At 35.6% G+C, this 25,007-nt stretch overlaps 2 protein-coding genes across 8 annotated transcripts in view; both read right to left on the reverse strand.

Moving 5' to 3' along the window:
* Nucleotides 1-1,744: 1,744 nt before the first annotated feature.
* Nucleotides 1,745-16,670, reverse strand: LOC136826976 (eukaryotic translation initiation factor 3 subunit D-like). 2 transcript variants are annotated; one of them, XM_067084588.1, is made up of 12 exons: nucleotides 16,471-16,670; nucleotides 13,300-13,345; nucleotides 12,763-12,970; nucleotides 12,430-12,603; nucleotides 12,176-12,308; nucleotides 11,478-11,628; nucleotides 10,427-10,557; nucleotides 9,479-9,667; nucleotides 8,378-8,544; nucleotides 7,629-7,821; nucleotides 6,929-7,062; nucleotides 1,745-1,964 (listed from the first exon to the last, which is right to left on the reverse strand). In XM_067084588.1, the coding sequence occupies exons 1-11, from the start codon at nucleotides 16,594-16,596 to the stop codon at nucleotides 6,964-6,966; spliced, it is 1,617 nt and encodes a 538-aa protein (XP_066940689.1). In that variant the 5' UTR covers nucleotides 16,597-16,670; the 3' UTR covers nucleotides 1,745-1,964; nucleotides 6,929-6,963. The 2 variants fall into 2 exon arrangements, with proteins under 2 accessions (XP_066940689.1, XP_066940690.1); XM_067084589.1 differs by having other exon boundaries at nucleotides 6,981-7,062; nucleotides 16,471-16,669.
* Nucleotides 16,671-18,805: 2,135 nt separating this feature from the next.
* The window catches only part of LOC136826977 (solute carrier family 49 member A3-like), a 96,562-nt gene continuing 90,360 nt past the window's right edge, over nucleotides 18,806-25,007 (reverse strand). For 3 of the 6 annotated variants that reach the window (XM_067084593.1, XM_067084591.1, XM_067084594.1), the window contains exon 11: nucleotides 21,523-23,535. In XM_067084593.1, coding sequence (XP_066940694.1) covers nucleotides 23,198-23,535 — 338 coding nt within the window. In that variant the 3' untranslated portion in view covers nucleotides 21,523-23,197. Of the gene's footprint in view, nucleotides 18,993-21,522; nucleotides 23,536-25,007 lie in introns of those variants that run through there. The other 3 variants (XM_067084590.1, XM_067084592.1, XM_067084595.1) reach the window with 2 other exon arrangements.

The raw sequence follows: 25,007 nt of genomic DNA on the forward strand, positions 1-25,007 counted from the left end.
CAACTTTAAGTCTATTAACTTTAACCCATTTCTGTCAGTCTCCTGTTACCTGTCAAACTTTTCCTTTGTCATCTAGAACTAATACTCTTGGTCAGTCTACAACTACTTGACAAAATAACTCCCTAATACCTCTCTACATTCCCAGCGACTAAAAAAAATTAAAAAATCAAATGTACCTGAACTGCTGCTGAACACAGCTAACCTGTTTCCTTTTGAAATTCCCCCATCTCAGGATGCTTCCTCTATTCAGATCACCTAAATGAAGAAAAAAGCTTGTTAAAGGATAAACCTATGACAGAATACCATTGACTAAGAATGCTCAGTCTACCAAAACAAAGGTTACAAGAAACACATTATATTTCTTGTTTTTGTTACTGTTAACTATATTTCTTGTTTTCTTAATGAAGTTAACATTAACTGACCAGTGAATCAAAATTCTTGGCTCTCACATACCCCTAACCATGATTCCTATGCTGGACCTAAATAAAATTATCAAACTCAGCTGAAGTTACTACTGTAGTTTAAACAGAACACACAGTTATCAAAAATTTGGTTCCCTTATGACAATTGTCAAAATACAAGAAAACTGAGTACAGTCTGATAGTAGCACCTTACCGTAACAGACACTTTGGGAGACTTGCTCTCCAGTCAGTAACAAAGCTTAATTAACAAAGACCCTGCATTACAGCTTGGACTAGGATATGTTCTATACATGTACACTACTATATATCTTACAAATAACAGGAGTTCCACATAGTTCCTAATATAAAACTCCCTGTACTTTACATTCAACATTCCACCTAAAATGGAGACACAGAAAAAGACAGTCATTATAAGGGTAGCTTATAAGTAAAAGTCTGTTAGGGTGAGGTGTTATTATTTGAACAGTATTAACTTGATAAAACCACAGTCACATATTTCTACTGTACGCTCATAGGGCTCATAAAAATGATCTCTGTAAACGAGAGAAGCAAAGTTAAAGTTTCACAGCTTGCAGAGAGAAGAAACCAAAATGAGTAGCTGAAAATATTACAATGAAGAGCAGCTGGGATTGAAAGGGTGCTAGAGTGAACCTCTAGTACCCAACCAAGGAACTTGATGCTAAGGGCCTCAATATCACCCCATGGATTTCTCAGTAGCATTGCATGTTCTGTGGTCAATTTGGTTAGTTTTTCATGTATTATACCATATTCCTCTTGAGTTATATTTTCATTTTATGAGTACATACTATATACGATTGAAGGTTATTTGTGAGTAATATTCCATATACCTTTGCCCTGCTCCATGTATTCTGGTGGGGATATTACCCGAAATATGCCTTCTGCAGAGCACTGAAAGCAGAACAAAAGGATCGGAGCAATCTCCACCTGAACCTGCAGCCTTGCCTTATGTGCTTGTCATCTACTCTTTTGGTATCTTCCCTCAAAAACGTTCAACTTTTATCTCTCGTACAAATGTTCACTACACATATTAAAAACAATCTTTTGGGCAAGTTCTATAATTCAGAAGAAGTGACTTAGAAGTCTAGTTATACTACTTTGTGATTATATTAAACATAATTCGTATAAACTATAATGCAATGACATTAAACATTTTCTGTGTGGGCTGATTAAACTACAAAATATTATAGTAATAATACTAATACAAAAGATGACTCAACTATGGGAAGAATACAAAATAATGGTGATAAATTAAAACTTTATATTTTATATGTAAAAATGGAATAAATGAAATCACATACAACTCAATAACAGCTCCTTTAATGAAAAATCATCAGCATTTTAAGAAATATAGTACAATCAAAAATAAAGTCAAGCACCTGTTATAAAACCAATGTCATAATCACTAAAGAGAAAAGGCCGTTCAACAGATGAAATTTATATTCTGATCCAAGCGATGGGGACAACCTCAGGAACTGCTACTGGGCGATTTTCATCACTGAGGGCAATGCTCTCACTCTTCACCTATAATACAAAAATAACAGCATGAAAACATGAACAACTTGCATACACAGTATTGAATCCATCTACTGTACGTCTCTTGCCACACAAACATTTATGATTGCACACATTATATACAATGTAAATCTAGAATTGTACTTGGACAATGTACTTAAAACCCAATTTAAAATATTTACTTTAATCTGAAATTAATTCCAGTTTAACATCGGGACTACACAATGGATTTCCAAAACGATTCTTCAAAACATCATAAGTTAATATTTCTACCTTTAAAAGTTAAACTTAGTCAATGATTTAAATTTAAATTTATATAGGCAATTTTCTAAACCACAACAATTCAAGACTAAGACATGAATTTTTACAGATACAAACTGATTTACCAGGAGTTGTTTTAGAAATAGGGAGAGAAAACCAAAACAGGAAGAATACATTACATACTACGAAAGAAAATACTGTACAATCAACTACAAAGAAGTATGGCCAACAACATTAAATCAAGACCAAAAGGAGATATCTTGTTAACTATCCACTCACCTGACTTTCCTATCTTTATCATTATTTATGGGAGTCAATTTCATGATGAAACCAGAAAGATTGCATGATAGCAGAGGGATTATTTTGTTATACAATTTAATAAAATATAAAATAATCAATCACAAATCAAGTTAAAATTTTTAAAAGAATACTGAACATTATCAAATATAATATGCTTATTTGTTGACAAATGATGATACTCCCCATTGTATTACAATTTTCATCAGACTGTTTCAAACTCTTGTGTAAGACTTCCATTAACTGGTATAAGTTGCCAAAATTATTTCATAAATTCTATAATGGGAAAATATTACTTTTGGAATATCAGCAAAGTTAACTACCTGGTCAACAAACTTTGCTTCCCTAAAACTATGATTTTAAAACACAGAAACTGCTGCTTTACATAAGACTGAGACAACCTGCCTTGGTTGACAGTGTATCTTTCATACCGAAGTAACATTAAGCAATCAGTAGTACTAAAGAAAGCAACCAAGAGGGGAGACATCACACACAGCAATTCTATGTAAGGGAAGATAATTCAGCCAGAATACAATAGATTACCAATACAGTAAACATATTCACATATAAAGGCAGTTTAGCCAAAAGAAAAAATTCTCAAAAAGCTGGCCCACAAGCTGGTCTATAAAACCAAACTCTTACAGCAATTTGAAAACCGAAAAAGTTGAACATTAATTCTGATATAACTTCCTTTTCTAACTATCCAGATTGAAATAAAAATGGGAGCTTGTTTTGTACTGCATTTCATTTACAATTACATACAGAATAGGCCAAAGACCAAGCACTAGGACCTATTAAGTCATTCAGCACTGAAATGGAAATTTACAGTAAAAAGGTTTGAAAAGTGTAACAGAAGGAAAACCTCACAGTTGTGCATGAATCAATTGTTAGGAGTGTGCGGAAAGTACAATGGAAGTAAGGGAAACTGAACGGAGGTACAGTAAAAGGAATGAAAAGGGTTGCAGCTAAGGGCCAAAGGGATGCTGCTATGAACCTTAAGCAATGCCTACAGTGCACTGTGTGAGGTGCACTGACGGCACTCACCCCCTATGGAAACAATTACACACAGGAATTGGAATTTGACCATCACAGAACTGTACTAACCATATGTCTGGTTACCACTGCATGGATTATTATTATAAAGTCCTATTTTGTGACACTAATTTAGGAAGACAAATTTTCAATTAAGTGAAAACTGGAACACAAAGGTAAAGATACTGGATATTTAGATGGAAAAATGCCAGAGTATATGAATGACCTTCAGTCTACGCTTCCTAGTCTATTCCTAACTGGCAATAATTCAATTCCACACATTTCTACTTTTACTTAAACCTACTGTTAGCACTTTATCTCAAGTAGATTTTTCTTGCCCATTTTTAATATTACTTAATGTACATTTAAACTTCAGCTTTCTTCTCCATCCTCAGTGGGACTGAACTTCAAACAATTCATTTGATCACAAAGCAGCTCTTGCCCTGCTTTCATCACCCCTCTTTTCACCACAGTCTGTTTTCCTCCTCTTATTGGACCAATTCATAAAATCACACTGGTCACCTCTTCCCTCTTTTACTCCGCAGGTATTGGGCATCCCCAGACTACAATTCATGACTTCATTCCTTCTACTGTCAAGCTTTGGAAATCTATTCCTGCCTTCCTTTTCCCTAATTCTAAACCTTTCATCCTTTGATAGGCAGGTCTATAATGCCTTCAGGTTAAGCCCCGCAATTTTTCCTTTTCCCGTTTTCCACAGGACTCATCACATAGCAAAGAATTTTACTGTGCTTTTCACACACTATGGGCACCTATGCACCACTAGCCTACAACTCTGAATACCTGATCTTCCACCAGGAAACAGCAATCTAGAAGAAAGTTGATTTCTTCAACTGCATTAACCTCTGTACTAAGTGCTGATGTGCTAAGGCACTAATTGCCACCATGAGAAACTAACAACCCTCTTGCTGGCCAATCAATGATTAGCAGAGTAACAATTTTATTGTGACAAAAGAAGGATCCACCCATCAGTCAGACCAAAGGGATACCACATTATCAAAAAAGCAGGCAATCCATCAGTACATAGATTACACACAAAAAATTTAAAGCAAATTCCAATAGGAAGTATAACATCCATGTCAGGAGACTCCTTAATATATTACTTCTGTATGAACTGCCAATGAACACCAGAGTAAGACCTTAGTCTTATATGAAGCAGCAGGTCGAGTTTGCTCGGGAAGTCGGTTTTCATGCCTTCAAGATACGCAGCCCAAACAACTCAAATATCAGTGTGTTACGCCTACAGAAACTTCACCATTTAATGTTCTTTTGCTGATAGACAATGATAGGTTTTTGATTTTTGAACATTATTTACAATTTCAACATTGAAATAGTCAGTTCTAGCCAGTGCTCAGCTTCTTTTACCAGTGATTTCTTAACTCGACAAAATTAGTCTGAGCAAAACTGTTTGCTTCAATAAAACTTCTGGGGATTACATTCTATGGCTCATAATAAACATACTTTTCAGCATATGACACTATATGCTGTACAGCTGCACAAAAAGGTATGCATATTAAAAGGGTGGGAGAAGTTTTTTGATTCTAAAATTGAAAATATGAAAATTTAAAATTGAAAATATGAAAACTTTTACCAATATATAAGAGAGCAAATCATACCCTAAAACTCATCAAATTTCATGTACAAACTTATAAATAGAAGATGATATAAAGATTAGTAAACTTCATGCAATCATCCAAAAATACAATATTAGTAAGTTAAAAATATTACTTCTTTGTTTGCTACAATGGATTGGAACAATAGCTTAAGTAACAGACGAACAGATGCTCAAACAAAACACAATTGTGAGCTCAAGGAAAAGTTTCAGAAATACCTTAATGTCACTTAAAAATAATGTTAAGACTGAATAAACAAGACAAGGATATTAGTAGATCAGCTAAGCAGAAAACTTGTTAACCCTACAATCTTGTTCTTGTCTTCAATTTTACAGCCTCTGGTAGAGTTAAGGACACCCTTCTATTACATTTTAATCATGCAAAGCAGACTGCAAGGTATAAATGGAAATGACTGTTAAATAATTTTATACAAAATACTGTACAGTGCTACACCTATCACGACTTTGCTCGTATATGGTTTTAAGAATAGAAATATAAGTCATTTACCATCAGGACCTAATTAATGAAGAATCCAGACCACTGACTGATTAACAGTTCCATCAGGATTAGATTTACTTTTACCTTGGTTCTGAGAGATAATTGTAACATTATAGCGAGAAATGAATTTCCACCAGAAATAAATTTCTCTTGTTCAAGCAAGAAATATGACTGACTAATTATCTTGGGCTTATGCCAGTGTGGCACTGGAGGGATGTGCATTTACCTCTCTATCAGAATGACGGACTGCAAAGCCTCTAACCTTTACCTTTTACTCATAACTTTCCCTTTTCTCTTTGCTGTCACAGTCAAGCAATGATCTTCCTATATATTAGTGAAAATCATACTAAACTTTCCTAAGTATCAACACAAAGTCAAATCTAACCAAAGTATCATCTACTTCACTCCTACAATAACAAGAGCCTTTCATTTGGATACAAGTCCCTGTTTTACATAAAATCTGAGACAATATTTGTTAACCTGTTACATTTACAAGGGAATAAGTAATGTCAAGCTAGAAAATAAACTTAAATGAAGTCTAATGATGAACTGACTCATAAGGGGCACATTCTAGAACGTAGAACGTAGTATAAAGTATTTCCTTCCCTCTTTCACATAAGTACACCCCTTAAGAGAGAGACTGGGATGTTCAAAACAGTACACAAACGAATTGCATTTTCAAAGAATGACATCCCCTATGAACATCAAACCTAGAAACAAAGTATGGCCCTTGAAACTGAAAGAAAACTCCTAGCAAGATACCGATTTAAAGTTCCAGTTACCATTTTCAAGGGCCCTCTACAGTTCCTATTCACAAAATCCTTGGGTACAAATGTCTTCACATCATGTACACAATCAACTCTTTGGGACAAGCTCACGCTGTGCATCCATTACAATATTTTCTGGAAGAATCAGAAACTTGTCCAAAATCACGAGGGGGTTTCAATAAAACTACTGGTTTAGGGGATGATTCCAAAACAAGATTCATCAAGTACATATATTTTCTACAAATTGTAACAGGAAAAGACAAGTTGCAAGAGGCTATTGCAAGCTACAAATTTTCAACAAAAGATATGAAACCTAACTGCAAGAACATACACTTCTACTGAACAAATGATATCAAGTGGGAAACATCTTTACCCATCTACAATTTCCATTTACTTCAAATTCAAGAACAACCTTAAGACAGCTAATCCCCAATATTTAAGGCGAGCATACTGTAAGCAGAGAACAGGAACCAGCCTTTAAACTTACATAGCTAAAACTCTTATAAAAATAAGCGTTTTCTTTCAAGAAGCTTGCTTACCCTCACCGTCCCCTTGCTTCTCGTTCTCTTCATCCTCAGATTCAAAGGTGTTATCTGGGATGTCATAAAGACGAATCATTGCCTGTTTGGAAAAATTCAATAATTAGAAAAAAATTGCTGAAAACTATCATTTACTTAGAAAAGTAATATTTTCATACTGAACGCTGTAATTACAGGCCATATGCAAATGCCTAAGTAATTAAACATATCACTTTCAATGGCTAACAATATTACCAATATACATAGCCAATACTTTGCAACAAAGAAAATAACATAGGAATTACAAAAATGAAAAGGGGCTTTCACATAAATTTACCATCTAGAAAAAAAATATTATTTTTACATTAATAGTCTAATAAAACAAAAGGGTTATTTCCTGTGGTTTTTTGTTAATGAAGGAAATACAAAATGCCTACTCAATCTGTCTTCGTTGTCAAGTCAAACAAAAACAGTAAAAATTCAATCTTGACAAATTCTCCACACAAAAAAAATTTCATCAGTCCCCTCCTTTTCTCTAATACTTTCTTTCAATCTCAATGCTCCTTTACTTTCCATCCTTACATCATCTACAACATAACCCCTTTATTGCCACCACTACTGGTACAAAAATTGAGGTTGAAATTACTATAAATCATTATTAAAACTCACCTTGTTTGGGTCTTTCATGATTAGGTACTTGCCATCTGGAAGCTTCATACAAATGTCTATGATGCATCTCAATATTCCCCAAGCATTATCCATGCTTAGGTTAATCTGGTTGGCAAACTCCATTGGTTTAAACTGTTGAGTTCCAAGAATCATGTGCTTTGTGGAATCACGGACATTCATACGAGACACATAGCTAGAAAAGATAGAATAAAAATTATGCAGTCTTCATATAATTACTTACATTGAGTCCTGACTTCTGTCTTCTTTGTTGCAGAAAAAAATAATTTTTTATTCCTCTCCAATATATATAGAAATGTCCATTTACATAACTTTACTATTAATCTGAATCTCCAGGAATTTACCGATAAAGGTACAAATAGCTTACACTCATGGTTATTTCAGGCAACAATGTTATGAGATTATAAAGAAAATTTTTTTCAACCACTGAACTCAGTAATACTCGTATCATTTTATCACAAGAGTAGCACAATGAAAACAAGAAAAGCATAAATGGAATAAGCTTAACAATATGACAATCATTACTCAAAAATAAACCTGTTAGATGAAAATCCTTGATAGACTAATGGTATAAGTAAAGCTTTAAGTTGAACAACTGCATTTAAAACATAACTACGACACAAATACAAGCCTACATAGGGCATAAGGCTCTTTATTATTATTGTGTTGTAATGAAAAAAAAAAAAAAATTATTATTGTTGTAATGGAAAAAAAAAAAAAAAAAAACTTACCCAAATTTAATTTGGTCAGAACCAGCCAAAATAGCCTGTACAGTCCACTTTGCTAGCTTACAAGCATTGTTTTTCAGTTCATTGGCCAAAACAGCACCCCTCTGTGTGTCTAGCTTCTGACGCCAGTCAACTCCTCCAGAGTACTTTGAATCCCATTCATTAAGTGCCTAAAATAAAATAAATCCTGTCTTGTGACCTTTAAAAATTTTACCAAAAACAATAATACATTAATATAATTCTGCACCTACAGCCAAGTCATGTGTATCAAACAATCTGTTTAATAATATAATAATTTAACAATGAATTACATGCAAGATGTACAACAGACGTCTTCCTTTTACTCTTTTCCTCAGTTAGCCATTAATTCTTCTACTGATCCAATTTAAAGCTTTCATTAAAAAATGAACCCTTAGGGATGATGAGCCTAAAGAGTGGCTATTTACTGGTGGTCTAGTTAACCTACTTTATAAAAATAGCATGTTCACAAGTTTACACTTTCATTTATGTGAAGGAGAATCAGTTTACTGAATGGCTAATAGGAAACATTTCATATCAGGCAAATGGGAAGAAAGATTATTTACTCATTACTCATTGAAAAAAGGTGGATCAAGTGAGACTACAGTATATTTATGTCAATCATATTTTTGTATAATGTCTTGTACTTCACAATTAAGAAACTAAAATTTACATGAGCTAATTCTAATTTCTGCCATCTCTACATTATACAGAAGAAAAATATATCAAGGAAAGATCTTTGAATACATATAAACTATCACTGTCACCAGTCTCACATAGCAAAGAAAATTTTACATTTGAAATTGACATAACATTCTTAACATGCATTTATGTGTGTATTCATTGACAAAGAGTGATCTATTAATACAAGAGACAATGGGATGGGCAATCCAAAAGCCTCATAAACACAGACCTGAAGAAAATAACAGGAAGAGGGAAAAGAAAGAAAATGGAGTGGAGTTTAATTCCAAAAAGGAAGCCCTGTATCTCCAAGGATCTCCAAGGGGAAGTGGAAAGAGGATTACCAACTTTCACAGAGTAATTGTCACAAGAGAGGGGCCGATTAAAAAATAACAAAATACAAACCTTGATATTAATGAAGTGAATTTCATTGTTTGGAGCGGACTGGACAGAGTCGTGCTCTGTGCGGGCAACAAGGTGGATGTCATTGCCCAGAGACCACTTACGGTACCGATAACCAACAGGGGCTACTTCATCATCTTCATCCTCATCCAAGAATGGATTTTCATTCTCAAACTTGTAACGGTTACCATCCTGAAAATACAGGATACCAGTCAAGTTACCATCAAACAAAAACAAAAAGACAAATAAGAGGTAAATACTGTGTGGTACATTGGATAAACTGGATAAACCTAGTTGATATCTGATCTGAAGTAAACTATTTCACAGAGCTATCAAACTTTACCCAAATTCCAACATAATGCCCAAATCTCAATCTTTGTACTATATTTCTAATAGAGTGTAACACATCAAATCCTAGTTTCTTGAGACTGAATGGTTGTCATTTTGTTAAAGTATTACAGCTCAGGAAACTCAATTTAAACAGAAAACTAATTAAAGCCCAACCTGTCAATATTTATAAAAAATATTCAAACCATCTGAGTCACTCTCGAACAGTGAAGCTTTTCATTCATTCCTGATAAGAATTTATTTCAAATTGAAGAATTATCAACAAAATTTCATGTCCTGCTCATCACTAGCAAAAGTTTGTCATAATCAATAAACAACACAGAATATAACATAGACCCTAAACACACCATTACCTTTTTATCTGAGGCCTTTTACTTCACTAGTTTATTTAAAAAACACACTTGCCTAGCATATTTTTTTCTTTCAGTGCTAGCTGTCTCTTTCTAATCCTAATTCATAATGTGCATTTATGAGCATATGATCCTAATCTAAGTAAGCATATGCTATAAAAAATAATCTTACAAAACAGAAATAAGTCACTGTGAATATGAATGTAAAAAATTACTACAAGGAACAGTATTGTACATTATGTGTAAGACATACATTTTTCAAAACTTGCTGAGAGAAATTATGGTTGATGAATGTAGCTTCAAGGGAGAGATTCCTAGGAGAGTTGAGAGAGTTGCCCTCTTCTTGAGGTGGTTCACTCGATGTCTCACTAACTGTCAATAAATCTGCATGAAAAGAGAACAAAACAACTGAGTAACCTAGGCATAAACAAAAACCATGCATGGTAAGGCAAACATGTCTAAGTATGGAGTATTTTCAAACAGTCTGAAAACAAAATTTCTAAGAGTAAAAATAAGAAAAAATGTCTATTTACTATCTAAATTATGAAAATTCTGTTTTCACTGACTGTTTCAATCCCTGTATGTTCTGGGGTGGGTTAGGTCCCACTCCTATTCTGTATTGTATGGTCTGGGGTGGATACAAGAATCAAGTTGGCCATAATTTGCATCTACAACTGAACATTTCTGATTCTACATGGAATACATTTGTCAATCAAACAAGCAAAAGCTACTACCAGTATGTTAGTTACTAAAAAGTGAACTGGCATACTTTAAACTTAACATGAGAACATTTTTGTCACACTAATAAATCAGTGAGTTCATCATTACTGCAAACTCCCCTGTAGTAAAATATACAAGACTATTTAGTTCTAGTTGTTTAAAATGCCATCAAGACCAATCCTTTTAGTCTGAATGTTTCAATTTAAATGTAACCTCTTCCATCAAATACAAAGTAAATTTCTGAAAAATTCGAAAATAAGATCTCTTAATTATGAAAAAGCTACAAACCCTTCACTTGTGTGGGTATTATACAGTGTTCATAACAATCCTATTTACTTGACTGTAAAATGCATACACCTTTTATAACAATCCTATTTACTTGACTGTAAAATGTGTACACCTAAGTATTAAAAGTTTGTACACCACTTGTCATGGTCAGAATAATTTATGCACAGTGCAGTACAAATCTTGAATGAAAGGATTTGTAATTATACTAAGAGTTCAAAAGCAAATACTGTTCAAGCCTAAAAGTAATTACTTTCCCATGCAATTTAAAACCACCAAAATGAAAAACACCTTCTTACCAAATTCAGAATCATCTCTCTTATCAAAGAACAGTTTTCCAGCAATTTTCTGGACAACGACATCCCATGAATTGCTTGACCTGGTGCAGCACATGATGGTAGACAGAATGGCATCAGTAGCATACACATTACTTCCATCACTCTTGGTCAGCTGTTAATGACAAAATGTATTAGATGTATCTTTGTCCCCTAAGTAATTCCAAAGGATAAAGCTCAGGTTACTGGTCAGGGAAAATATTTCTAAGGAAGTAAAAATTAATTGTACTGTATTACATTGGTGTTCAAAAAACTGCTCTAGAGATTATTCTACAAAATTGTTCAATAATAAGGCCAACATATTCTTTAACTGAAAAGAACCCTTGTATTACATGTTGAATACACAAAACCCTCTAAAAACACTTAGAACTGCCCATTTTGATAGTTTCAAGAAAAACCTCTTGTATGAAAATACATAACATCATGATATAACACTAAATAATAGTTTTAAGAATCACATAGTAACTTGTACATGCTACTTAGAAAATACATTACCTATGATATTTTAGTTTTAAGAAAATACTAACTTTGAGAGAAACATAACAACTTTCAAGTGAGGAGAACAACCAATCAAGTAATGGTATGAGACATGATGGCATGCCTTAAAGATGGAAGCAAACTAGTTGCAGTAATGAGAAGAATTTAAAACACAGTGGACTTACCTGTCTAATGATGGGATCATCAGTGGTAGTCACCTTGTGGAAAATTCGGTTGATACGGGTTAGTTTCTTTTCATTCTTGACAGTGACTCGGTCATAAGCTTTATCATAAAATTCTAGAGAGCCACAAAGGTACCTGAAGGAAAAAGAAAAGTTACATATCACACAAAAACCTAAAAAGTCATTAGTCTGACTTCATAAAATTCTACGATCTTTTGCACATGCTAATAGTTTTAAATGTACAGCACTTCACTTACAAGTCTTTGGGATCCTCCACAGTGGGTAGAGACAACTTGGCAAGACGAGGGAAGTCCATCTCCTCTATAACCTTCCATTCTGGCCTGACTGTGACCGATGCATCACGATTCTTGATTGGAGGGTGACCACTACGATTCCACCGATTACGCTGGTACTGCTGCTTCTGCCAGTTGCTTTAAAAATGAATGCAAGTAGTTAAAACATGAAACTGGAAAACTAAAATGCAATAAGCAAAACTTTGATGGAATCTTTCAACATAAGAACTTATTCCTTACAATTTGCACTCAATTCCATACATACTTCCTAAACTTCAACTTTACACAAAAACTTACTCTCTCTTGTTGCCCTTGCCAAGAACCTGCATCTGCTGACCCTTTTGGTTCCGCTGATTTTTCAGGTTACGCTGGTTGCGCATGTAACGACCACGCTGGTATAGTGGCTTGGGAACATTTGTCTTGTAAACTTGCTGGAAAGTTGACTCATCTTCCTCGTGGTAGTATGCATATTGTTGCATACTACCGAATGTGGACTGGTATTTGACTAGAGAAATAGAAAACATATGTTGAACTACTGTACTTGCAACTGAGAGAAACCAAGCATTTATATCTACGTCATACAGTATACTGTCCCATAAATAGAAGAGTATGGTATGGAAATTCATAGATCAATTCCTTATCAATTACTGCAAAGTCATGTGTGAATGCCAACAAGTCCTTACTTCAATACATTAAATTCTCATTCCCAATGCTTGTTTCCGGTACTTTATGAAAATATATAAAGGTCAAACAAAAACATCTTGAGAGAAAAAGACATCTTTTCATTACACTACTTTTCATACTAGACATTATAACTTGAATTCCATTACATACTAGCATAACGTCGATCTTGATAGGTTGCTCCTGTCCAATCTGACACCTGAAAAGAGAAAAAGCATACAATATACACAAATCAGTCGCTAAATTGAGAAAAAATCGTATGTCATAGAATCCAAAATATGCAACTGTGAATTAATCCTGAACAAATGTATTCTGAAGGTATTCAATATCAAATTCTTGGACACCTAGAGATGGGGCTTGCAATTTTAAGCCTATCCATCCAATCATAGCTCTCAAATCATGTATGATTTGGTGAAGGTACTCCACCCTGGCTAAGATTTCACATTTTTGAATCATAACACAAAAACAATCACTACTGTACAATCATCTTTTGTTCCCACTATGAGGTGAATAGAGTAAATATTGTTAGATTTGCAATGAGCATGAATCCTAACTTTTTAACATTCCACAGTGTGTGAAGGACACGCCCTACATGCAACTGTTGCCTAGTTGAACAGAACAGATTCCATTGTGACACTGGAAAAGGTTTGAAAATAGTAATAACTCTGAAGATATGAAATTGCCAGGATTTGCAAACCCCCATGAGAGCCTAATATCGTGTCTTGCCATGATCATAGAAGAAACAGAAAAGAATGGGTGAATGCAGGTCAGTGTGTGAGTGTATCAAGCCTATAGATAAGATCCACTGATTGGCTAGATTTATTAAATCCATTTGACCCAGGGCATGACGCATGTCAACTGGGTATACAATTAGCCGGGTTTAAATTTCCTGCAGCTGAGGAATAGGACAATTGGGGCACCACAGTACAGCCATCCTAAGAATTGAGGGAGCAAGGATCTGTGTGGCAGGGTTCACGTCAACTCTATACTTGGAAAAATTTAGTTTTTCATCGTAAAATTAGTAGACAACAAAAATTTGGCAAAACTTGGTTGGGTAAGTAGTCTTCTTTGCAAAATACCCAACAATTTCAAGTTAGGTCAAGGGAGGAGTAGATTAGTATATACAGTGTGCATTTTATAATGGAAAAGGATGGGGTTCCAAGGAAAGGCAAAGCCCTCCCACTAAGACAGGTCAAGATAAGACATCCTAGGTCATGTTAGGTTAAGGGAAAGGTAGGATACCCTATATGTGTGTAAATTTTAAAGGATGAGGGGGACCAGAGGCAAAGATCCCCCAAAGCCAGAATTCAATGGCCAGCATAAAGTTGGGTTAAGAGAAGTTAGGCTAGGATGCACTCCTAATGAAATGTGGCATTCCTTTGCTTTTATGACAACCATTAATTTGCCCAAACAACCTATTTTGCAAATTTTCAGTCAGCAAAACAACAGAAAATAACAGAGACAAACTAAAGCTGGCTACCATACCTAGTTTTACCAGACCACTCTATCTTTGGCCCAAAAGGATTAGATTTAATTAAAAACTACAACGGGACCTACAGTTGAATCCAAACCAAATTATAGCGAGAAATTAACCTATCCCCAGAAAAAATTCCTCTTGTTCTTCACTAGTGGCTACCTGAAAATGCAGTCTAGAGCCCATGTAAATAATTCAAATTTGTTATTATTGAGTCTTCCCTTTCCCTGTAATTGAGGTTAAAACAAACTTCCAATTCTAAAGTCTACAATGTTACTTGCATTACACTAGGCTACCTTCATAGGCCTAGATATGAGAAGCATTTTGCAGATAGCCTACTGTAGCCCAAATCTCAGTAGGCCTATGGTGAAATGTTCTTGAATGGTAGCCTATAATTATTCATGAACATATACAACTTGTGCCATTTAACAACTCAAGGTGGAGGACCAAAGGAGCAGATGCAGAGGAAGGGGACTGGGGTAGGCGTAAGAAATCCGACCGTGAAAACAGGCTAAATTTAACGTTTCCTAGAATGCCATGTGCTGACCTGGTTGGGAGGTCCTCAGGCCCCTTGAACCTCCCCAAGCAACACTGAATATCAAAAACATATCGGTGGGGCTAAATTTCCTGTTGATAAACAATAGCTCCACATTGGGTATTACTTTGGAAATTGATTTTTCCTACAGTATTTTAGTTGCTTATTAAGAATTCACCATTATTTTTTGTTGGTCCACTGTAATTAACTTCTGAAGTTATATGCCATGTGTCCTGGAATGCTATTGCGCATGAACATTGTTATGGGGAGCTTTTGGTAAAAAGTGGAGTTTCCTTCACTGGGGGTCCAACGGCAGAGGCCCCCGTCTAAGTAACAGCACCTGCTAGGTTAGTTTAGGCTAGGGTACGTTAAGTTAGCATAGTTCGTTTTATAATAGGTTTCCTTAGCCAATCCCTTCTTAAACATAGTCTATGGCTCCCTGATGACTTGCGCATGCAAAGAACTATTCCATGAACAACAACATGGAGATCCGGTCTTTCTCCAGTTTCCAAGACGCCGCTTTCCCAAAGGGTCCCCAAAACTGTTAGGTAGATATGAGGTTAATAATGATTGACCAACAATGAAAACCACCATCTCCATCAGCAACACTAAAAGTATAGGAAAAATAAACTTCCAGGGAAACAGTCTGCACGGAGCTGTTGCTTCGAAATACCAAATTCCCATTTGGATATGTTGTCTGGCACTGGCTACGACCTAACAAAAACACACTAAACCTCATCTTTCCTGGGAGTGTCATGCCCTGACCTAACCAGAACTTACCATCCTAACTTGTCTTTGGGTGCCGTGCTCTAAACTGGCCGGGAGGTCATAGCCCCAACACCCCGGACGTCCCCAAAAGTAATACTAAACATCAATCACATGGACTGGCCTAGGTTAGGTACCCCTTTGTGGTAGTAGGCTAGTAGCCAAGGTTCATATTGCCAACGCATACCCCTGTCTCTCTACTCTGCATACTAGCCGGACCAAATAATAATATACTACGGCCCACGGTGATTCACCATCCAGTATTGTAAATATAAAAAACTATCGAAGCCTCGGCTACGGCCTTTTTCTTTCTCCTGTGAAGGGAATCCATCTGGGGACCGGTAGGCCTTGCTCGTAAACCAACAGCTACGGCTTTTCTAACAACCATTTCAGTGCTTAGGTAACAGAATTATAATTCCAATTACCTATAGAATAGCTAATAATGCTCATTTCCTAAATACGTTCATGAACAAGTGTCAGGCTCGGAGGTTTCAGAAACCTGACGTAAAACCCGTGGTCATGAAAAGGTAAACAAAAGGCTAAAACTAACCTTTCCCAGCCTATCTCCTTTCGAGAAAGGCTGATATGGCATATCCTTGAATTGGGCAGGGACATCGCAAGGCCCCCATCCATTTGGATTATCTTGTATAACGGGTGAAACAAATTTGGCGGTCATTTTAACTAATTTTCTTCGCCATACGACAAGGTATTCCTTCCACCACGTTCACCGGGCAGATAAAGGAATGAGGTGCAATAATAACAATTTGTTTTTACCTATATATAAATGCATTTTTTGGTTCTTTGTGCAATTATTCTTTATATAAACTACTTAAGAATCTTTATAATGATAGATTATTCGTAACTGTATTATTAAATTATTTACAGTTATATTAATGGATTCTCGTATGACTCATTATCAAGTGACAGTAGCATTGCGCGTGTAAGTAATGCAGAGATCTTATAACGTCAAATTTTATAACACATGCTGCAACAGCTATGAAAAGCAAGTAAACAAAATATGAAAAGTTCTGGTTAAATATAAAATAATAGAAGATGAAAAAGCGTTACTTACATAAAAACATACAATATGTGATCAGAAACCCAAAACAGAACTCAGAAACGAAGACTGTGGTGCTTAAGCAAGGAGGGTACGTTGCAAAGGCAACACCTCCCATTCGTCCTACAGAACTGAATTAAGATAGAGCGGGGTGTTTCGATGTCGGAGGCTTTGTGACTTTTGTGTAGTTCCCGTCCCATCTGGATGGGCAGATTTCAAGCTTCAGAAATCTACATCAGGCCTCTTACCCCTTTCAGCACCTTACCACTCTTAGGGCAATGGCCCGTGTAGGCAGAAAGTCCGCTTAACCTAAACCAGCCAATCACCAGCATTGTCGCAAAATTGAAACCTTAAAAAGATCGTTTCTTGCTTTCATTACACCTACCAAGGATAGCACCTCACCAGTAAAGTAAATTATAAGAAATTTATTGCCATTAAAGTCCCAAAATAGTTCCCTTCAAATGCATTTAAAACACCAATTTCCGGCCTCACGTTCGTCGAGTGCATGCACTACTTATCTGTTCCTCTTCATCAGTGGCTCAATGTTTATCTCTTCATAAGTGCAGAGATGTGGAATTAGCGCTTAACAATGGGGGAAAAGGAGAAAACTTTAATAATGGCATCACAACAACTGTGATCAATGACGAGGTAAAGTGCGGTCATGGATAATGGTTCCACTGTTAATCGTTATATTTGGGATATTTTGTCATGGCTTATAATTATTATTCTTTCAGTTTTAGGGGAAGTAGAACGTCATGTGGTCTACTTCCCACATGACATTCGTAAATTTATCTAAATGCAACCATTTAAACGCTTGGAGTGTCACATAAAGATAACTGCATCAAAAGCGTTTATCATTATTATCACCATCCTGGGCAAGGCAGAAAAGTGAATAAATAATTATTCCTTTAATCTATATTCTAATTAAAGCAGAGAAAGAAAAGACTATCAATTTCCTGTCTCCTTCCAAACATAAATCTCCATAAGGTCTCCGAACACTTAAATCAGCATTTTGCTTAATCTTTAAAAGCATTTCCTTGCTTTTGCTGGATCGGAGAATATGAGAGTTTTGAGAAAGGGGTTATGAACACTTGCCTGTATAACTGTTCTTATGCCGGATTCCTTTATTCTTAATACAAAGATTACTCTAACCTCTTCATAATAATCCACCAACCCCTGCCTCAGCTGTTCCTCTTCGGCCCTTAGCAAAGGCATTTCTGGATAAAATGTATGGCCACAATTAAGAATGTATCCTGAGGTGATAATTACAGGAACACCGGAGAGGTTAGAGACTTTTGGACAATTTGAGATCTGATCAAATTAAAATAAGGAAAAAGGATTCGACGCACATTACAAGGAAGGGAGGAAATACAATCTTTTCGTTATGTAAGTCTTTTATTACAATAGCATAGGCATCACAGATAAGAAACTATGGTATAAAATCACGTTGTAGAAAAGTATTAAATAAGCCTTTTTACATTCAGGGTATGTTTTCTTTGCTACGTGTGCCAGTTATGTGCAAAGATATAAATGGCAGACAACTGTGTGTATATATATATATATATATATATATATATATATATATATATATATATATATATATATATATATATATATATATATATATATATATATTATATATATTTATTACAATTCATGCATATCATTTTACTAGACACTATCATTATCATCATTACATCCAAGCATAAATTATTAAAAAAAAGATAAGAGAAGCTTAGTGAAAACTGTCCCTTTCAATGTCCACAACCGACACCTCGGCAGGTAGGGCAAGCGTTGGCAGTTGCTGACACGTAAAACAACGGTCACTGTTGCTTTGAGAATGAGCCATTGCCATAGACTACTGCACAAAGCTTTTCCACTTGACAGATTCACTGGGTTTAGCAGCTGCCCCGTGCGGTGAAGAATCATGAGACTATTCAGACGTCACTGTCTTGAGCATCATCACACCCACGTTGGTACTGGTGGTGTTCGTGTTGTTGTTACTGGCATCGATGCTGCTCCCACACGAAAAGGAATGTATCTTCATTAGAGGAATGTTGTTTGTAATTGGATGGGCGTGTATTTCAATAGGTTTATTCCGGCAGTGCCTAAAATCTAAGCGTTTGTATACGTATGTATATATGTATGTATGCATATGTGTATGTATGTATATATGTGTATGTATGTATATATATGTGTATGTATATGTATGTATATGTGTATATGTATATAATATTATATATATACATACATATTATATAAATATTTAGAGGAATATCACAACAATGAACTCATAACTAGATTTTCTTACATAGCAGACACTGCCTACTATCTGAAGCACATGAGTGAATGCCACATATCAGAAAGCATGAGAGAGGATAAATAAAATACTATCGAGTGCTTTGTATATCTTTCATGCCGGTTGCCTACTAGAATCAACTTGTGAGCTATCCATGCAAATATAAATATAAATATAAACTATGGCGATAGAGGGTGAGAAACGAATCACAAATGAATTTGGATCATCTATAGAAGTTATTCAAATTCTATCATTTTCAAACTCAACTCTTCGCTAGGCATGATTACAAGATTCATAAACAGTTCAACTTCTCAAAAACAATTTGTCTGAATGGCGAGTGAAAACCTTTTACTTTTAATATGGCAGTGACGAAAGTGATTCATACAGTCAGACAACCTTCAACTCTAATTAAGTTTCACTGGGGTGGAGTACTGAATTTGTGAACGATCATCAACTTTTCGGTACACTTAGTAAAGGGATTACTATATGATTTATTTCCTTTCAGATCTTGATCCGAACTCTGGAAGAAGCACACTTGGAGATTTTGCACGTACACGCAAACACACACACACACATTTCATATATCATAATAGTTATATTTAGGACCAGAATGTCAAAGTATGACATCAATTCATTAAAAATTATCCAAACCTTACAAAAAAGTAATCACGTACCATAGGCTTAAACCTTGCTTGTGATATTGTCTTATTCCATGTGAATGCATACACATCATAAACCGTAATAATTTAGACAGTAGACTCATAGTCTAACAATAATTAAATTAACCTGATAATAAAGTCTACAAGATTCACGTTTTAGGTAAATATACTCTCTCTCTCTCTCTCTCCAGGTCATGGGATAACACTAAAAGCTTACATCAGATAACCATGCTTATCTATTCCCAAAGCACCAAGGTCTGGTGAGATTTAGACGAAACACCTGTGATACATATAGAATGGAATGGAATGGAATATAGAATTTTGGACCAAGGCCAAGCGCCGGGATCTATGAGGTCATTCAGCGCTGCCTATGATACATACACTGCATCAACTGATACTGATCGATAATTCGACCTCTTTTTATTACGTAAGCGACATCAGTTTTAGAAATGTTTGGTTTGGTTTTGCGAATATGAATAGGCCTTGGCAAGTCAAAAACTCCTGATGCTGTACAGAATAGAATAGAATAGAATATAGAATTTAGGCCAAAAGCCAAGCCCTGGGGCCTATGAGGTCATTCAGCGCTGAAAGGGAAATTGACAGTAAGAAGGCTTGAAAGGTGTAACAGGAGGAAAACCTCGCAGTTGCACTGTGAGACAAGTGTTAGAGAGGGTGGAAAGTCTCATGAAAGAAAGAATATGAAAGGAGATACAGTAAAAGGAATGAAAGGACCTGCAGCTAGGGGCCGAAGGGACGCTGCAAAGAACATTAAGTAATGCCTACAGTGCACCGCATGAGGTGCACTGATGGCACTAACCCCTGCCATTTTTCGGAGACGAAACTTATACGAGTTTTAGTTTACTAAAGATTCACCTTACAAACAAACTATTCAGACACCGCTGATTTCAGTTTATATGTGATTTAAATATGTAAAATCATATATCTATAATGTTAGCAGACCATGTCCAGACGTTATATATTTCTAAGCTAGTCTTGAGATACTCAGTACTGACAGAATATTGGTTATCTACTGACTTTGTGTTTTATTCAGAATATGCTCAAAGGATAGTATCAATCGATTTTGACTTGTCAAGAACAATCCACAAAACAGGTTAAAACACAAAAAGTCCACATCTAAGGCTAAAGTTTCTTAAGAGAACGAGAAGCCGATATATCGATTAACATCAAATATTTTTCATCTGTACTTATCACAGCTGCAGCGTCTGAAACACACGAAACTTGGGTAATTTGGGAGTTGCAACGAACACTATAATTCCGGTATTGGTTTATTGCGGTACCAGGATGAAGCATCACACTGAAACAGTTTGATATATTTTTTATGCGCACTGTAAACATTATTCTTTTTTATCGTTACTGAGTGTGTTCGCAACTGAATAGTTTAGCTACGACAAAAATATGGTTTTTCTGGTGTGTTTTCTTGTGTATTGACTGAGCAAGATATTTTTAGGGGGATGGGGTCATAGCTTCCTCGTCCAGGTATTACACAGCACCCTAGTTTAGGTTAGGTACGGGAAGGTCAGCTTGGTGAAAGGTCACTTGGGAAGTATCCCTGTAAGTTTCGACCGATTTTGATGTTTTTTTTTTTTTTTTTGCTAGACATTCATATTTACTAATTGGGGTATTGTACTAACACTAAAAATTGTATGTATTTTGGACCCACAATCTCCATCAATTTCGTTCAAAACGAAAATACAACAGAAAAACCGATCATTCATGCTGTCAGCCAACAACGTTCTTTATTTAACATTTACCAATATTCACAAGGCATATCTCCTACCACGAATGTGGGACAATAAACAACAGTTACAGAAACTGTAAGGCACCCAGAAAACACCATAACAGAAATGTACATGCATACATAAATACTTACATTTAAACCTACTGGCCCAATAACCTTTACAACAAGGCTATATGGCAGAGATACTGAGTTCAGAGTCTCAGGTTCACAAACGAAAGGCAATGGTTAATCTTATCTCATAAACGTAATAAGTATTTACCCACACAATGCCGTTATGCAATTACGAATGGGCAGTATCAATCATCTATAAAGTTTGCATCTTGACTAACAAAACTGTACATCTTGAATCGCAATGCGATAGACTGTAACATGAAATTTACGTCAGTAACAAAATGACAGTATGTATTCCATAGAGTGAACATTTTTTTCAGTGATTAGATCTCTTTGTGTGGGCTACTATCCTCCTGGACAATATATCTTGCAGGCGGAGATTTTTGTGCTAATAAATGGCCTTTTCTTCGAAGTATTTCATAATATTTAGCTCCATAAGGGGTTAGGCAGGATAAATCGTGAAAATGGATATAATATCTTAGCTGGGTACAAACCTCTTCGCATTAACGATTTTAATGAGGAAACAAATTTATAAAGAACTTCAAATTGAATGTATTAACAGAAAATCGACTGCAAAAGATGCGGCCAAACAAAAAACACGTGTACCCTAGGCCTAATGTTGGTTATCCCAACCAAGAGTGTGTCGCATTGCAAAGCGGCTTCTCTCATGTCAATTAATCACTATTTCCATGACAACTGCAACGATCTTAATTACTCTTCTCTTCTAACGAAATGTGCCGGCATTGTGCTGCCCATTGTCTCAAAATAACGCGTCCATTATAACAGTCTCAAAATAGCACGTGATACTTTATTCCTATGAAAATGAAGACTAACGCACTAAAGTCACTTGGGGTCTTTTGCACAAGAAGCGGAACTTGCCAAGAAGTTACCCTCATCTCTCCTCCACACCCCCACCACAATTAAACAAGAAATAGTAAACCCGTGTTCGCTATATCTGTGAAACAATAAAATCTCTTTAAAGGCTGATGGATATAGCGGGATTTCGTAAAAAAAAATTTAAAAAAACGCCTTTTCTTGCAAGATATTTGGTAATTATGAAAGAATCCTTGTTCGAGGTTTTTGGACAAAGGATTACTTAGGCAGCTGAAGAAACTCTTTCCCTGGAATGGTTGCACGAATCAACCAGAATAAAACTTGCCTAAATGTTTTGAAGAAGGGATGGTCGAAAGCTAGAAAGTTTTCTGTTCAACTTCATCTTTGCCTTGAGAACTGCGTAAACCTGTGGAATGTTAGCCTATACCCGTCATCAAGTAGCAAGAGACAAATCAAAACATACACTGTTTAGGCACAGACGAACAAATAAACACTAAAACGAAAAACACGAACGATTTTTGGCATATATGTTTTGCGCCTCAAGTATCTTGAAATCTGCTATAGTTTACTTTCTTCAACTATTCCATTTTTGCATATTTCTGGTTCCTTCTCTTCGAGCGAAGGACTTCTTCCATTGGCCAATTTCGAATGATTGATTTTGAGGGAGCCACCGTCGTCTCTTATAACGGTGGGTGCTTCCTCTTCCTCCATTCCTTCTAAGGAGCTGGAGGAAGAAGAAGAAGAAGAAGAGGAAGGTGAGATGGGCCTAGAGCCTTCGGACGCTTTTCTTTTCATGGCGGCTCTCTCGGCCTCCAGTCTCTTGTACGGCGTCTCCATGAAGAGGATCGTCAGGGCGACCATCAGCACCAGTAACGACATGACGACCAATAGCGACACTGGAAGGAAATGGAGGAGAACGACAAATGACTAACGACGGACTAACCAGATGCACTGAATTGGGCGACTACTTTGCAATAGTTGAGAACTTATTCTCCTTTCATTGCGCGGAAGCTAGTGTCTTATAGATTATCATTTGGGGAAATGTTACACTATCAAATAAAAATATATCTTATTTGGGTAAAATACTCGACTACTGAGAGCTGTTAATCAGCTCAGTGGTCTGGTTAAACTAAGGTATACTTACTTTACTCATTAAGTGCACACTGTATGAAGGAAATAATCTCTTCATACGCGAGACATAATACTACTACAAAGTATCAATTTTCATACAAACAAGCATCACTCTATCAAGTTGAATGAACTGATGACAAATCCATTCAAAAGATGGCTTTTAAAATTCAATATAAGATACATGAGACATAAAGCGAGTAATCGAGACAATGAAACTAAAAAATAAATGAGATTCTTTCATATAACCATTCTTCAGACTTGGCCAATCAAATCAGTGTCTAATACTCTCCTCTAGAGAGAGAGAGAGAGAGAGAGAGAGAGAGAGAGAGAGAGAGAGAGAGAGAGAAATACCAAGAGCATGTTTAAAGCAAATCTATGGCAACGCTACATACATTATATATTTATGATACTCTTGTCATCTAAACCTCTATAGCAAAGTTAAGAAACTATATCCCAAGAAGCATAAACTAGATTACGTTCCCCAGTAGCGTAAGGAGAAGAACAGGAAACGCTTAGATGACAAGAGTATCATAAATATGATAACGCCACAGAAGTCATATATCACCAAAAGTATAAGTGTTATCGCAGTTATGGTGTTTGTGAAAAGATTAATACCTAAAGCCATTTATCAAATCAAGGGGTTTGTCATCACTTTGAGTTCAGGAATATCAATGTACTTTGTTGGGGATTTCCAATTTATATACACACATTATATATGTATATGTATATGTATATATATATATATATATATATATATATATATATATATATATATATATATATATATATATATATATATATATATATATAGAGAGAGAGAGAGAGAGAGAGAGAGAGAGAGAGAGAGAGAGAGAGAGAGAGAGAGAGAGAGATAAGCCTCAAATGAAAATAAAAGGAGATAACAGGACTTTCCGCTTTTTTCCTTGAAATATTTTTCTTGAAATTTTATTTATCATAATAACTAATAACCATCTAGCATCTGGTACGACCTAAATGAAACTAACATAAATTTTGACATTTTTTCACTAAAAAATTACACCAATGAAAGCATCCTGTTCCTTGAATTTCATTTTTCATTAAACATAAAAGCCAGGTGCAATTCATATATGAAGAACTCCCAACAAAAAAAAAAATACTAGACACTGATCCAGTCTTTGCCACAACTTCAAAAGAAATTAACTTTCTGTTTTCATTTTCAAAATCAAGATATTGGTTGTTATCGAAACGTTAAATTCAC

Source organism: Macrobrachium rosenbergii, chromosome 41 (genome assembly GCF_040412425.1).
Source record: "Macrobrachium rosenbergii isolate ZJJX-2024 chromosome 41, ASM4041242v1, whole genome shotgun sequence".
Taxonomy (NCBI): Eukaryota; Metazoa; Arthropoda; class Malacostraca; order Decapoda; family Palaemonidae; genus Macrobrachium; species Macrobrachium rosenbergii.

What these genes read in the sequence shown, in the direction of transcription:
- LOC136826976 (XM_067084588.1), bottom strand. Translation starts at nt 16,596, where the DNA reads ATGACCGCCAAATTTGTTTCACCCGTTATACAAGATAATCCAAATGGA. An exon ending in GTGGAGGATCCCAAAGACTT is followed by an intron (nt 12,309 to 12,429) that starts GTAAGTGAAGTG and finishes TTTTTCCTTCAG; the next exon opens with GTACCTTTGTGGCTCTCTAG. An exon ending in CTCAGCAAGTTTTGAAAAAT is followed by an intron (nt 9,668 to 10,426) that starts GTATGTCTTACA and finishes CTGTATTTTCAG; the next exon opens with GATGGTAACCGTTACAAGTT.